At 37.2% G+C, this 15,628-nt stretch overlaps 2 protein-coding genes across 3 annotated transcripts in view; one reads left to right on the forward strand and one right to left on the reverse strand.

Annotated features, from left to right (window-relative positions):
- Positions 1 to 1,372: 1,372 nt before the first annotated feature.
- On the reverse strand, positions 1,373 to 13,307 carry LIAS (lipoic acid synthetase). Of its 2 annotated transcripts, XM_010833569.1 has the most exons (11): positions 13,119 to 13,307; positions 11,817 to 11,989; positions 10,812 to 10,905; positions 10,113 to 10,193; positions 8,242 to 8,398; positions 8,101 to 8,158; positions 6,686 to 6,814; positions 4,871 to 5,016; positions 4,151 to 4,221; positions 3,416 to 3,527; positions 1,373 to 1,704 (listed from the first exon to the last, which is right to left on the reverse strand). In XM_010833569.1, exons 1-11 carry the CDS (start codon positions 13,161 to 13,163, stop codon positions 1,652 to 1,654), a joined length of 1,119 nt encoding a protein of 372 aa, XP_010831871.1. In that variant the 5' UTR covers positions 13,164 to 13,307; the 3' UTR covers positions 1,373 to 1,651. The 2 variants fall into 2 exon arrangements, with proteins under 2 accessions (XP_010831871.1, XP_010831872.1); XM_010833570.1 differs by lacking the exons at positions 1,373 to 1,704; positions 3,416 to 3,527; positions 4,151 to 4,221; ... (3 more) ...; positions 8,242 to 8,398; positions 10,812 to 10,905 and having other exon boundaries at positions 10,109 to 10,193; positions 13,119 to 13,282.
- Positions 13,308 to 13,350: 43 nt separating this feature from the next.
- The window catches only part of RPL9 (ribosomal protein L9), a 5,375-nt gene continuing 3,097 nt past the window's right edge, over positions 13,351 to 15,628 (forward strand). Inside the window, exons 1-4 of the mRNA XM_010833572.1 lie at positions 13,351 to 13,405; positions 13,833 to 13,879; positions 13,969 to 14,084; positions 14,681 to 14,776. Of these exons, the coding sequence (XP_010831874.1) occupies positions 13,834 to 13,879; positions 13,969 to 14,084; positions 14,681 to 14,776 (258 nt within the window). The 5' untranslated portion in view covers positions 13,351 to 13,405; position 13,833. The remainder of the gene's footprint in view (positions 13,406 to 13,832; positions 13,880 to 13,968; positions 14,085 to 14,680; positions 14,777 to 15,628) is intronic.

Raw genomic sequence — 15,628 nt, forward strand, 5'->3', positions numbered from 1 at the left:
ACGTCCATCGAGTTGGTGATGCCATCCAGCCATCTCATCCTCTGTCATCCCCTTCTCCTCCTGCCCCCAATCCCTCCCAGCATCAGAGTCTTTTCCAATGAGTCAACTCTTCACATGAGGTGGCCAAAGTACTGGACTTTCAGCTTTAGCATCATTCCTTCCAAAGAACACCCAGGACTGATTTCCTTTACAATGGACTGGTTGGATCTCCTTGCAGTCCAAGGGACTCTGAAGAGTCTTCTCCAACACCACAGTTCAAAAGCATCAATTCTTTGGCACTCAGCTTTCTTCACAGTCCAACTCTCACATCCATACATGACCACTGGAAAAACCATACCCCTGACTAGACAGACCTTTGTTGGCAAAGTAATGTCTCTGCTTTTTAATAAACTGTCTAGGTCGGTCATAACTTTCCTTCCAAGGAGTAAGCGTCTTTTAATTTCATGGCTGCAGTCACCATCTGCAGTGATTTTGGAGCCCCCCCAAAACTTTTATGCTAATAAAATGCCATTTTAATTATTTTACATTGGGATAACAAAAATTTCACTTGACAAAATAACTCTTCTGTTAAGATGTTTCATTACCACTTGCCTACCCTGGGCAATTGTAGCAGCAGATTATGTTACAAAATCAGAGTCTGAAAATTAATCCATTTTTTCCCTGTGAAATCCCATGGACAGAGGAGCCTGGTGGGCTACAGCCCATGGGGTCGCAAAGAGTTGGACACGACTGAACACACACAGCATAAGGAAAGTGAGTCAAAATATATATGGCTCCCCTGAGTTAAATTAAAAGCTAACTTTCAAAGTTATACACATTATAAAAGAAATTAGTTCACATATTTAAAACTTCAAAACAGAACTGGCTATCCAAATTACGTATTTTACCATATTGCCATCTAAATGCGTCCCTTGTGAGATGTGGTAGAAAAATAGGATTCAGAGTCAAAGGATGAATTTGAGTTCTACTACTTAGGAAAGAAATTCCTCACTCAGGTCATTACTATGATAGAACACAATCACCTCACCAGAGTGATGTAAGTTGAATAAAAGGAATAAGTGGACAGTGTATGTGATATAGCAAATATTATAAAATCAGAGTTAATATTTTATTCTTAGGTTATATTTCCCCATCTTGGACAACATCATGGTCTTGGTTTCATAGAAGTCCTAAACAAGTAATCAATGTAGAATTATGTTGTAGGTCTAAAACAGTTGTTATCTATATGAAGGGTCTACACTGAAATTCTTAAGCCTTTCTAAATTATTCCAGTGATGTTTTTGCTAAACGGACATAATCTCAAGTCTATACTGTTTCATCACAGTGTCATTTTCCAGAAATGAAAGGTGACAATGATGTATAGAGGCTCAAAGATTTTCTAAGTTTTTAATGTATAATTTAAATTAATGATAAACTCTTACAAAGACATTTTATGATTATAACATAACAAGCAATTGTTTACTGGGACAAACAAGATATGCTAAAAGACAAATGCATTATTATAGTTAAATATGCATATCTTATTGACATTTTTCTTAAAACAAAAAAATTAGGATATATGCACTGAATTCTAGGCATTATACCATCACTTCTGTTAACAACTGGAGTGAAACTTCCAAAATTATCATGATCTTGAATGTCTCGTTAAATGTTACAGGGCTTTTGTTTTTCTTTTAGCCACTAGATTTTTCAGGAAAAATTCACCTATTTAGGAAAAATAAAAAAATATATTAGTATCAATTTTAGGTATAGATTTCAGAATAATTATACTTCTGTGTTTCCCTTTAAAGAAGACTTCTGTATTTATTGGTGTTTCCTTCTCAATTCTCAATGTCAATTTTCTAACCCCACAGATCCCCCACATCTTTGGCTCTTTCCTCAACCATGACGATCATTATCCTTAAAAGACTTTTTCTATCACTACAATTTCTACCATTTTTATTTTGAGTAACTCAACATATTATAAAGGGTGACCCTATTGTATCTAAGGTGCACTTATTCTACTTTATGTGCATTTATTTTACTTCATGTGCAGTATCTATTCCTCATCTCTGATAAAGTATTGCTGTTGGTTGGCACAGTTATTTCAGAGAGCAATTCGGCTACATTATTAGCCTAGATTTGATATTTATAAAATGGAGACCTTGCTGCAGTTGAGCAAATTCATTTGATGGAATCTCTTTAACTTATTCCCCTCTAGGGCAGCAAGAGCTCTTCACTTATAATGGGCTTGCATTCTCTCCACACTCTAAGATGTGCCTGTGCACTAAATTAGCTAGTTAGAGGAGGGCACTTTCACTTTTCAGGTCTTAAGGTTCCACTTAGTCTCTGGCTGTTACACCACGGCTCAGTGCTTAACACCAGAGCTCAGTACTCCAGGTCCAACATTATGAGGAGTCTGAGGAACTTCTCTGTCATCTTAATGTTGTTGTTTAGTCACTTAGTTGTGTCTGATTCTTTTGCGACCCCATGGACTGTAGCCCAGCAGACTCCTCTGTCCATGGGATTTCCTAGGCAAGAACACTGGAGTGGGCTGCCATTTCCTTCTCCAGGGCATCTTCTGAGTAGAATGCAATGACTGATGTGTACATAATCACCAAGAATCCCAAGGCTCATAACCTAGCCAAGTAATGGAGAAAATAATCCCTGCTGTCCCATGCTTTATCTAAATCTGATAAGAACCTAACCATATTATCATCTGATAATATCCTAATCCATCTGAATCTAAGGCTTTGTTCTTTTACTGGTAATTTTAAAGAAATTTAAAAGTTTATAATTCACTTACTTGTAAAAGTGAGAAATTTGCCTTACCAAAAAACAAAACAAAACAAAAAACCAACAAAAACTCCTTTCAAATGATATTATTCTACTTTAACCACCCTGGAAGTTGCTGTTGGTCCTATTCTTTATATATATTTTTAGCTTCCCAGCAGTACTGCTTGAAGAAGAATAAATCATTTATAATTATTGATTTCCAAAGTTCCCACAGTCTGTCAATCAGCTCAAATTCTTGGGTTTTATAACCAAGATAAGCTGTTGCTAGTTCATTAAAAAAGTCTTCAATTTCTTTACAGAACACACTGAATATTACACCTAAACATTAATTTTTACAATCAGAATTTATGCCTAATTTAAACATATCTAGGATGAGACTTCAACATATAACAGTCATTAAAAAGATCTTTAATAGTATAACACAGTTTGGATATATCCAAAAAATAACTATTTGTTTATTCTTGTAATGGCCATTACCACATGACTTTCTCTCTTAAAAAAGCTTTTATTTTCATAAGTCAGCTCAAGCTATTTATCAAAATAAGAGCTGAAATTACAAAGGTAAAAAATCCTATTGTAGCTAGTAAAATTACATTAAAATTCTGGACTAAACAGAAGCATGCCCTCCCATTTAACTTACCTGCTTTGTATGAAGAACGCACCAGGGGGCCACTTGCAGTATAATGAAATCCAAGTTCATTTCCTACTTTTTCCCAGTATTTGAACTTTTCAGGAGTAATGTATTCTTCAACCTAGATTTAAAGAATTAATTCTAGATTCTAGAATTTTCCGAAATCATTTTAGTTCTATATGAAAATCTACTTGTTGGCTACTTGGTCAGAACATAATGGTAGTGAATTACAGCGAAGGGGAAACATCAATTTTGTATTACACTAGCTATTCCAAAAGAGAAAGGATCAGTCACGCCTATAAGATTCCTAAGGATAAGATTGTGTTACTTATCTTGTATCTTCTGCTCAGCACTGTGTCTGGCACACGGTTACTACTCAAGAAAAGTTTTCTGAATGAATGAATAAATGACTGATATAGAAATAGGGAGACTGGCTTTTCTTTCTTTCTTCACCTCTGGCTCTCATATAATTCTAAAACAAATCACAAGATTGGCAGGAGTGATACGAATGTACTTCGCAACTTAAAAGTTTTTTTCCTACAGGTCATTTTAGTAAGACAATATTGAGGGCAGCAAATAAGTGCCAGCATAGCCGCTTTATGCAGATAATAAAATGGAACTGGAACTCAGAAATATACATGGAACAGTACACTAAAAAGCCAGCAGCTTCTGAATTCTACCTATAGAAAATAAAGATGTAATGCAAACCACCAAGAAACATTTGGCGACTTATGGTAGTTGTACCTTAAGGTGGCGCTTTGTTGGCTGCATATATTGTCCTAAAGTCAAACAGTCCACATCTGCCTCACGAAGTGCTACAGGAAAAGAAGCACACATTATATGAGCAGATTTTTTAAAGTGCTATCTGTATGCATTGCTGTAAAAAGTAGCTTTTAATTATCATTTGAATTTATTACCCTTTGAACCAATAGATAACTGCAAGTTGGCCAAGGACCCTCAGGTAAAAGAAAAGCTTTTATATTTTAAAATTTAAGAAGCTCAAGAATTGCAAAGTAAACAGATTTAATAGACTAAAAGTCAAAAGCACACCATGTTATGTAACAATGCTATAAGTAAGCACTTTCTCAAAGGCCTGGATTCATCTTAGTCATCTTTGAGTCGTCAGTGGTTGACAGAGCTCCTGGTACCTGGCTGGCACTCAAAAATTGTCTTGACTGGACAAGAAAAGCAGACAAAAATCATGTTTTTAGTTGATGAAAGGGTAAGGAATAAAATGGGATGCAAATTCCATATTCTAAGCATCCTGTACATCATTCCATAAAGTTTTAAGAACACATTCTTCCTCTCCTTTCTATGCTGCTGTTTATAACCATATCCTGAATTTTTGTTCTCACTAGCACTTTCACTGAGACTATGGAGAAAGCATACCAGGTTTTCCAAAGTGGGACTCCTGCTATCACTCAAGTTAAATGGAAAAGAGTTTTCATTTTTAAATTTCTTTACCTTTCATCGTGGCATATACTTGCTCATCATTCTCACCTAAACCCAACATAATAGATGTTTTAGAAATAACATCAGGTCGAACCTCCTTGGCATGTTTTAGTACACGTAGAGACTGGTCAAAATTGGCCCGGGGATCACGAACTTTCCTTGAAAACAGCAGAGCTTTTGTCAGCAAGAATAACCACAAGCTCAACTAAGTACATAATTATGCAAGCAACCTGAAAGACCAGGAAGGTACATTCTGGACATCACGCTGCATCATATGGTTCAATGGTAGCATTTGTGCACAAACGTCTAACTGTTACTTTGAGAAAGAAAATAAGCCTTCACTAGGCCCCCAGTTCTGTTGACTTTTCAGGCCTTTCAAGCCTGGGGCACAGAAAATGAGAACAGAAGTAATGAATGAAGTAATTCAGTTTATGAATTACTCATTGAGAAACTAGGATTCTGAAGCTGGAGAATGAGTGATTATAAGGGTAATTGAGAGAAGGGGGAAAACATGGAAGAAAATTTCGATACTGAACAAAGAAAAAACTGTTTAACCTGAACCATTTAAGAGGATTGAAACTTTTATGTTCATTTCTTTTCTAAAGACTAAGCTGCCCTCTGCTGGTAAGGATACAGCATTGACATTTCTTAGGTTAAAAAAAAAAAATGCATGATTCTGGAATTTTCACTGGAAAGGATAATGTTTTTTAAATGAAAACAGAGAAACTGGCACCCACTGGTGGTGGGATCATAAGATATGACAAGGCTGGAACAGACTGTGTGCTTGACTTCAACAGGGGACAAACCACCAAGTTTTAAATGGATAAAGGCCCAAAGAACACAGTTGCTGACGTTAAATTGCATTCATTTGAACTCTAATGTACCTTTCTTCTGTGTAACTGATCTGTTGTTATGGTTGCTATTTTTAATCAGAGACCAGTTCACACAGGAGGAGAGGGAACAAATTTATGAATTTGAAAGTAACCACAATACTGATAATAAGGAAAATATTTTTTGAAAGTATTTCTCCACTGAATTTAAATTATGCTCCCTAATAAGTTATGATTTAGCAGAAATTCTGGCTATTGTTTATCATACTTCTTTCTGTGATACAGAATAACATGTAGAACCTAATAAAATCACTACCAAATGCTTTACTAAACTAATGAAAATGAATGTATAATCTTGCCTGAAATTTTTTATTTTTCTGAAATATGAATAGTTATTGATACAGAATAACAATGTGTAATTATTCCTAACTACTAAAATTACTAGGAAGAGTAAGAAAGCACAGTACCTACTTTTTTTTAAAAGAGATTTAAAATACATCTGAATGATACCATTTTTTTCTTCAGCATCATTTACTGCATATATTATTGTCAAATGCATTGTTATATGTCCTTTTTTAGAACTACAATCAATTGCTCTTTTGTAATATTTTTGTTTTTGAAAATTGTTCTTTGGGGAAAAAATCCCAGCTCATCAGCACTTCCAATACTTTACCAAAAAAAGGAAAGCAAAAAAGATGCTAGTTATGTTTGTATGCGTATACCAAAACATATACACACACGTATAAATATGCAAGTATATAGACACTGAGATGTAAGTAATTGATATTACCAGGTGGAAATATGGATGATGTTTATACTCTTTTTGTTGTCTATATTTTCTAATTTTTCTATACTAGACATATATATTTTTAAAAAAAATGCATTTTTGTTTTAAAAAGAGAGTTCACTTTATAGAATTACAACATTCTCCCCTGAAAAAAAGTATAGCAGATTTGACCCTCCAAACTTCCCAACATTACTCAATACGCGAAATCACCTCTGTAATTCTGGAACTGTTTCTACATTATGTGCATATACATCTAATCCTGACAGGGCAACTTTTTCTATTGCTTTAAGATCTCCTCGGAAATCAGGGGTGAGACATTCCACAAGAATTTTTGGATTCCTATAGTGAAAAAGAGATAGGTATCAATCACAGTGAGGAAAAGAATTGACAAAACTTGCTCAAAACAGAAATCATCAGTATGCATTCAGTATCAGTTTCAACACAGTAAGCCTCAGAATCTTGCCAAGAACAGCACGAGCAGACAAGTGCTTATATATGAACTGCTAAATGAAAACGGTGACAACCTAGAACATCAGATAACATGTACACTGTGGTTAAAACACATCTGCTTGCAAACAATGATGAGAATACATTTTGGGATTACAAAAACTTTTAAACTTTATTAAAAGTTGTTTGAAGAAATTAAAATATAAAGTATTAAATATAAAATAACTTAAATTTTTAAGAAAGTAAATTGGGATACCTCTTATGTGAATATAAAGTGATTGCCTTAATTTTGATTTCTTTTAAAATTCATGAATAATGCCCCCCTCCCTTCCTCTAGGTAAAATATTTCACAAGTGCTCTGGGCTTTAAAACCTATCTTCTGAGTTGCTGAGTCATGAGCTTTGCTTAAATGAAATACAAGCCAAACATTAATCTTTCTATTTATACTATGCATTCAAGCATTAAAGTATGAACTAGGTAATAGAGCTGTTCCCTTTGACAAGCAGTAGAAATGACTGAGAAACTAATAAACTTTTTCACAAACCAAACTGAGACTTTTTTTTTTTGGAGTTGTTTTATGAGAGAACAGATGTAGAAAGCACCACATCACACCCTCTCATGGATTCAAGAGACGTTGAAAGAACACATCCTATAACTCACTGTTTCATTGCAAGGAGGGACCCACTGGTAGTTTGTGAAATCAATTTTATGGGTGGAACAGCCAAACTTTTTTGAAATGAACTATTAAAAAAAACAAATAGAAAATATTGGGTGAATCAGGGCAAAAACATTTACTGACTGTGCTAGGTGCCAGACTAGTTCTGAGCTATAGGAAATAAGCATAAACTCCTTTTTAAAGGCTTTTAAAATAAAATTTACATATTAATAAAATGTGAATTATGGGAAAATCCCCAGGGCATGTCATCATACAATTTATGATTATATGTTTTAACAATGTGGGCGTTTATCTCATCCTAACTTCTCCTAGATGATGATTTATTCAGTTCAGTCCTGGGAAGACTTTAATTTCCAGCAGATTATAAAATGGATTTATAACCCCCTGCAAAAGGTTAGTAACCACTGCTTTAAGTTAACCTTAAAAAAACCTTAAATAAACTGAATTTAATATGGATCAACAAAAGTCCCTAAATTACACAAGCAAATGCAAAAACAAGTACCTTTCCTTTAAGTAAGATACAGTCTTTGCAAAGTGCTCAGCTCCTCCATCAGGCATATCTGGAATCAAGAGAATCCACTGCTTAAGATGACGTCACAGCTTAATAAGTCAATTTAAGAAGAGGTAATGATATCGTACTAACCATCTCGATCCACAGATGTCAGGACAACATAATCCAGACCCCACTCTGCAATTGCCTTTGCAGTATTGTAGGGCTCATTGGCATCCAGTGGAGGTGGATTTCTTGCAGTCTTAACAGAACAAAATCTACAACCTCTTGTACATGTGTCACCCATCAACTAGAATAGAGATGTTACAGTTTAAATCAAATAAACAAATGACTTTGAAGAATATAATCGTAAGGGAATAAAACTGCAAGGAATGAACAAATTTTGACCCTGTTTATATGAAATTTTAAACATTCAAAGCTAAACAATATAGTTAAGGAATACAAACATATACGGTGAAACAAGAAAGAAAAGGAAACAATAAACTTAGAATAAGGAGTAGTGTTAAAGGAAAAAAAAAGGGGATGGGATCAAGAAGGGATGAAAAACTAATGTTCTGTTCTCAAACTGGAGGTATCAGGGTATCTGTGTATTGGTAGTCTTTATAACTTACACATAGGTTATAAAAATTCTTTTATATCTATTTAATTTTAACAAAAATGATGTTAAAAGAAACAAAATATTCAATTAACCTATCAATATGCAGATCTCTGTGGAAGTTAAACAGAAGGCATAGCTCCCTCTTGTTAAACAGATGAAAGAGAAAAACACATAAAAAGTTAGTAACGGGACTCCCTGCTGTTTCTCCAGGACACTGCTTCTGCTGCCATGGGTTACTACCATGCTCTACCCCTTGCCAAGCACAGCCACTGCAGATGTTTTGGAGCCACTGGAGTTTCAAAGCCCTATGGTAGGGGTTTTGATTTGAGGCAGAAAGCAATTCTTTCCCTTTATGTTTAACTCACTCAGAAAGAACTCACTGCAATGGTAATTAGGCCCATCATCTCACAGAATGTTACTGAAACAATGAAACCTCCCAGGGGTCACTATGCACCAACAGTGATCATGGAGAGCAGGCAAGGGATAAAACCAGAGATTTCCATCAGGGAGTATTCAAAATAACTCCTTCCTTCAAGAAGTGATGCTGCATAACTTAGAAAAGCTCTCTGGCTGGCTCTATATTATTCTAGAAGGAGCTCTATCTCACACGAATGTCCAGTTTCTCACGTAAATAGTCTCTTGCTGGTATAACTCATTTATAAGACATTCCTCAGACAAGTATAACTTTAAGCTAGACATAATTTAGATTTAACCCAATATTTCAATCTCTTTGTATGAATAAATATGGTAGACTGCATTGTTAATTCCATTCCTTACTCCATGATATTAAGACCGTACATTTTACCCATTGCCATGTAACTTGCAGAGCCCACCTTCTGAGGGAGGAACTTAGGCCTCTACTCCCACTGACGTCTGGCTTGGCCATGTGACTTATTTTGGCCAATAGAATGACAGCAGGCATGACCAAGCATAAGCCTCAAATGTGCATGGATGCTTGGCTTGCCCTCTTGTGGTCCTTCCATCCTCTGTGATAAAAATGTCCTTGGCAAGCAGCTGGTCCAAGAATAAAGCTCTGCAGAGGAGATCTGAGCCCAACCTACTTCCTGGAGTCCAGTTTAGCACATTCAAGATCAGATGATCATGGGCTAACTGAAAGGCCCATCAGAGGGAAATATAAATTAATAGAAGAGGTAGTTCAAGGTAGCACATAATTATTATATTCTATCAGGTAGATGGAAGAATCAATAACAGACTTATTCAGAGAAAGGTGAGATGGTAACAAGCTAGATCATTCCATCAAGTTTCCCCCCTACCACAAACTCATATGTAGCAAAAAATATCATCATATTTTTTGAGACTCAAAATGAACATTTGTAGGAAAAAGACATAAAACATTTCCTTTCGGTTTCTCAACTAAAACTCTGGAATTTGAGGGTGGCTTTACCATGATTGTGGCTGTGGCGGTAGCATATTCTCCACCTCCCCAACACTCTCCAATATTGGGACATCGAGCTTCCTCACACACCTATGAGCAAAAGGGAACTGAATACAATCAGGTTGAAAATATTTACCAATTAAGCAAATAAGTCATCAGGCATTTTATACTATCTATTCTTTATATAGTATGTTAAGAAATTCACTATTTGGAAATGCCGTTAAACTGCCAAACCACGCAGATATTAGGATTCTATTTTTAAATTAAAAACTATGAATGTATATGTTGCATATGTACAAATAAAAAAGTCTGCAAGGGTGTATGTTGAATAGTTAAAGTGGTATAAAAAACATTTGAGATTTCATATAGTATGTTTCATATTTAATATATCCTTTCCAACAAGCATGTACTTAATTTGTAATACAAAACAAACAAAAATTCTCATTCCCTAAATGGCAGAAAAAAATTTTTTGGTTTGTACTATTAAATAAGTGGCTAAGAAATACAATTACTTTTTGCTTCTTTTGCAGGGAAAATAACTTTTAAATCTATTTCCATTACTGAGAGTAATGTGAAAACGCCTTTATTTACTTTCCTTGCTATTTTCAATACGTATTTTATTAATTTTCAAGTTATATATGCATAGAAAAATTATGTCTTCTGGTAATGAGGGATACTTAACCCTTAACAGTAAGTAAGAAAACTTACTGTGTGAAGATTTAAATTCCGCAAAGTGTTTTTCAGTTTATTATAATTTTTCCCCATAGGAATCTCTGTTTTTAGCCATGGAGGTAGTCTTAACCTGCAGAAAGCCAAAATAACTATACGTTAACAAATATGTTCCTAAATAAGCACACAGCTTTGAAGTTACTTTGCTCTATTATGATGACCAATTGGGAATTTTCCCCCTGTAATCCTGGAATGATTCTTTTAATTTCTGCCATAGGAGATAACAGAATCAAACTTAGATTTGCTCAAACCACTTTAGAAAACACTCATAACTGTGCCTATCAGGGCACTTTGCTCATGTCTTTGTTTTGCAAAGGCATAGAGGAATACCATCTTTTTTTTAAAAAAAAGAGCTTTTGAAACATCTCATTCCCTAATGAATAATACTGACAAAAAGTTCTGTATTTGTTCAGATTAAGAAGAGACCCCACAAGTGAAATTTCTGCTCTTCGATTTTGATAGGTGTTAAATGGAAAAAAATCTAAAATTTGGAGTAAAGACTACATATCCTCAGGTTTCCCTTGACTTCCACCCACTTGTAGTCTAGAAGTTGCTGGGTAAAGTATTTCCCAAAACAATCGGTGCTCTGCACTAAATTCTCTTACCATTCTTTTAAACTAAGGCATGCTATCCTTGCTAGGAGAAACAAGTTAGATCATCAGCACCCAGTAACAATGAAAACCTTATCGAAGTATAACAGACTAATATCAAGGTGATAATCTTTGCTCTCTGAAGACACTTGTTGCTGGATGGACAAAGGGAGATGGTGGTGTAGGATGGATAAGTCCTAGCAAGGCTGTCAGAGGACAGAGAGAAAAGAAAATTTCACCTATTTGCCTATTCTATGTTAGTTATCAGTTCTTTTAATGATTTTTAGCTAAATTTAACAAGCTGATTAAAAATGTATTTCAGGGTTTGGTTGTATCTGAAAATGATGCACTATGAAGAAATGGGATGTTAAAATTACCCCAAATTTTCAATTACCTTTCTCCTTTCTGGCGTTTTAAATTTCCTTTATATTCATCCCAGGTACTCTTGTCGGCCAGATTACCAGATATAAATTCTTGAAGGTCTGGTCCACTCTGTAAAAATTCCTTTTTTTCATCTGGCAGGAAACTTACTTCTCTGACAGGGCTGAATACATATCTTCCAAATACCTAAACAAAGGGTTCATTATGACATTTATTTAGTTTGCTGTTGTCACTAAGTCATGTCTGACTCTTTTGCAACCCCATGGACTATAGCCACCAGGCTCCTCTGTCCATGGGATTTCCCAGGCAAAAATTTATTTAGAAGAGTTAGTAATAACTTAGTTTTAACCTATTTACATAGCTAAAAGGAAGAGTAGCCAGAGACCTGATTCAGAAATTAAAATGTCAAACTATTTACAAGCTCTGTGTTGAAGCTTAGAATCTAAGGTTAAGGAGGACCCAAAGGGAACAAAACAAAGCTAAAGAAGAATAGGAATTAACTATTTCTGTCTAGATTTAAAATAGATTTGGAAACTTCTGGAACTGGCTAACAAAACATGCCACATTTTATCCGTATCAGGACTAAAAGTCTGTCTTTCAAGTTTAAATTGCAATAACAGGAGAAGATGCTACAGATTTGAATTTTCTATTCCTGACGAGTCAAGGACGTTTAAGTAAAATCTGAAGTAAATTATCTCTGCCTTGGGCTTTGGATAAACACATGTGTTAAAACTTAGAGGTTTAAGGTTTAACCCAGCTGATTTCAGAGAACTTGAAGTAGGGAAACCAAACTTACTACTCCAATTTTCTACGTTACATTCTGTGTTTGATCAAAGAAGTCACTCAATATATATTTGTTGACCAAAACAAGCCGTCAGCTTCTGGATCTGAACACACACATGGACAAGACAGCCAAAATACCATAAAACTCAAAGAGTAAAAAAAAAAAAAAAAAGTGTGCCTATTAAGATGCTGCACAATTGCTACTGTTCTCGCCCAGGTCTTCCGCTCAAGCTTACAGCACATATTTGGGTTCTAATTGCCCAAACCGGTGTCTAGTACAAATCACTGATATCCAAGGGGAAAAAAAAAAAAAGACACCTCTCAGCGTCAGCCAGAGATACCTACAAACAAATCACTACCAGAGACTTAACTTCGCGGGGGTGTCTGAAGAATTAGACGATACCACACGAAAAATGTTTAGAACAAAACCTGGCTAGAAGTAAACATTCAATAAATGCTGGCATTATTGGACGCTCTAAAAGGATGGGAGCCCTCTACCCTACGCCCGCACCCTGCTTCCCCAGCCGCTCACCCGGGGGCCCACGGTGCGGACCGCGCCCCCGCAGCGTAGAGACATCTCGCTGTTTTTTTCCTAGCAAGGACGAATAATCAGTAATTCCCGGGAAAAGAGAAAAGGACAGACTGTCGCCAGATTTATGACAAGCTGAACCACCCTGACCCGGAGGAACTCGCGCAGCTCCGCGATTGGCTGCTTTAGTCTGGCGGCGTCGCGCACTGATGACCCTGCACGCAGACCTCATAAGGACTATAAGAGCGTGATGACGAAAGACGCTCTTTCTTTGCCGCATCTACTGCGAGGTGAGGTGGCTTCTGTAAGCGGTGGGCTTTGGGAATCTGAAGCCATCGGCTCTGGGAAGGCCAGCGGCGCGGTTGTGGCCCTTGGGAACTCTATCTTGGTTGTCTCCCCACACAGCGAACGCCATATGAATTTGGTTGCGCTGGAATTCGAGCCCTGTACTGGGCTTTCAGGCCTACCCCAGCTCCTCAGCCTTGCCGGGATGGCGCCAGCTTGACAGGACACCCAGGGATGCGCTGAGCGGGGAGTTCCCCGGTTGGGCTTATAACGTGCGCCTGCGAGCTGCTCCTTCCGTACCAGGGCGCAGCGGGGACCGCTCTCGGTTCGGGTCCTCCCGTATTTTTGCCGGCGCTCTCCGGTAGGAGAGGAGCTCCGTGCGGTGGAGTTTGGTTGTTAGCGGCCTTCTTACCCCAGCTGTTTGTGTTTCAGAATGAAGACCATTCTCAGCAACCAGACTGTCGACATCCCAGAAAATGGTACGAGACTTGGTGTTTGCGTTTTTCTTACGTCTTTACTACATGCTCTATACCTTGTTCCGAGGCCTCACGAGTACGTTCTCTCCTAGTCGACATTAACTTGAAGGGACGGACAGTTATTGTGAAGGGCCCCAGAGGCACCCTGCGGAGGGACTTCAATCACATCAATGTAGAACTTAGTCTCCTTGGGAAGAAAAAGAAGAGGGTGAGTTTTTTGTTCGTTTTGGACACAGTTGCTTGTTTGGAAGGTTGTGATTTGAGAGTAACAAAATGGGTTGCTTTTCAAATTACTACATTGAGATTCTGTGTTTTAGCTTCAAATTGAGTGTCCAGAATTATAGCTAGTTTCAGTGTTGTTGCTTTAACAAAATTGGAAGATCAAATTCTGAACAACGTGGATTAGAAAAACTCTTTCCAGACCAGGGTGCAGCGGAGTAGTAATGATTCATAGCAGATCTTAATAATACTGTTAACAAGTTAAGTTTATGTTTTTCCTGATTGTTTTGTAAAAATCTTAGGGACGCAGCAGTGGGTCTTAAACCTGATAATTTTCCAAGATTGACGTTTAATGCAGCTTGTACCATACTTCTTTTGTTTCTGGGTTGTCGTTCCTTTGTGAAATAGTGTACCTGTAGTGCCTAGTAATAAAAATAATTTGGTGTTTTTTTTCTTTTGGCAAGTCGTACTTTTTAATTAGGGCAAGTACTAGAATTTACAGTGATTGTTGTGAATAAATGGACTTTTTTCTAAGCCTGCTTATTTCTGGAAAGAGTTTTCTAAAGTTTTTTTGTTCTGTTACAGCTCCGTGTTGACAAATGGTGGGGAAACAGAAAGGAACTGGCCACTGTTCGCACAATCTGTAGTCACGTACAGAACATGATCAAGGGTGTTACACTGGTAAGCAAATTCCTCAGACTACTTTGTCTTGGAAGGGGGGGTTTCTCAGCTGTACTTCGTGTATGCAACATAAATGTTTGCTGCAGAGAATAGATTATGCATGTAATTTAGTGGTGTACTCGAGCTCTAGTACTTGGGAAGAGGTAATGTTGGCAGATGTGTCCAATAGGCCTTCATGGGTCTTGGGATTAAGTGTTAACGCGCACGCGTGCGTGTGTGTGTGTGTGTGTGTATACAGACCAGGTATCTTTGATAGTCTGCTAATGGTTTTTTTTCCCCCTACACAAATTCTCATTTTCAAGGTGCGTGTTTATAGAAAATTAACACACGGGGTAGACTTTGGTTTCTTGTTCGATGCCTGTCACTTCTACTCTTGTGGGGATAGAAAAAGGTGGATCTAATTTCTGAACTCCCTGTCCATTTTCTTAAAAACATATCAGGGTAGGTTCCTTGAGTGTGGGTGCCATTGTATCCTTAATTCTTGCTATCTGGTATACCTTAGTAATTCAGTATGTTAGCCTCGATGCCCAAGATGAAGGGCTTTGGGGTTCTTTATAGGTGGTTTCTTTACCACTGAGCCACCTGGAAAGGCATCAGATCAGTCGCTCAGTCGTGTCCAACTCTTTGCGACCCCATGAATCGCAGCACACCAGGCCTCCCTGTCCACCAACTCCCAGAGTTCACTGAGACTCAATGTCCATCGAGTCAGCGATGCCATCCAGCCATCTCATCCTCTGTCCCCTTCTCCTCCTGCCCCCAATCCCTCCCAGCATCAGAGTCTTTTCCAATGAGTCAACTCTTCACATGAGGTGGCCAAAGTACTGGAGTTTCAGCTTTAGCATCATTCCTGTC

This window comes from Bison bison, unplaced genomic scaffold, assembly GCF_000754665.1.
Source record: "Bison bison bison isolate TAMUID 2011002044 unplaced genomic scaffold, Bison_UMD1.0 scf7180017863790, whole genome shotgun sequence".
Taxonomy (NCBI): domain Eukaryota; kingdom Metazoa; phylum Chordata; class Mammalia; order Artiodactyla; family Bovidae; genus Bison; species Bison bison.

What these genes read in the sequence shown, in the direction of transcription:
- LIAS (XM_010833569.1), bottom strand. Translation starts at nt 13,163, where the DNA reads ATGTCTCTACGCTGCGGGGGCGCGGTCCGCACCGTGGGCCCCCGG. An exon ending in CCGCCACAGCCACAATCATG is followed by an intron (nt 8,399 to 10,112) that starts GTAAAGCCACCC and finishes TCTCTATTCTAG; the next exon opens with TTGATGGGTGACACATGTAC. An exon ending in CAACAAAGCGCCACCTTAAG is followed by an intron (nt 3,528 to 4,150) that starts GTACAACTACCA and finishes CTTTAAATCTAG; the next exon opens with GTTGAAGAATACATTACTCC.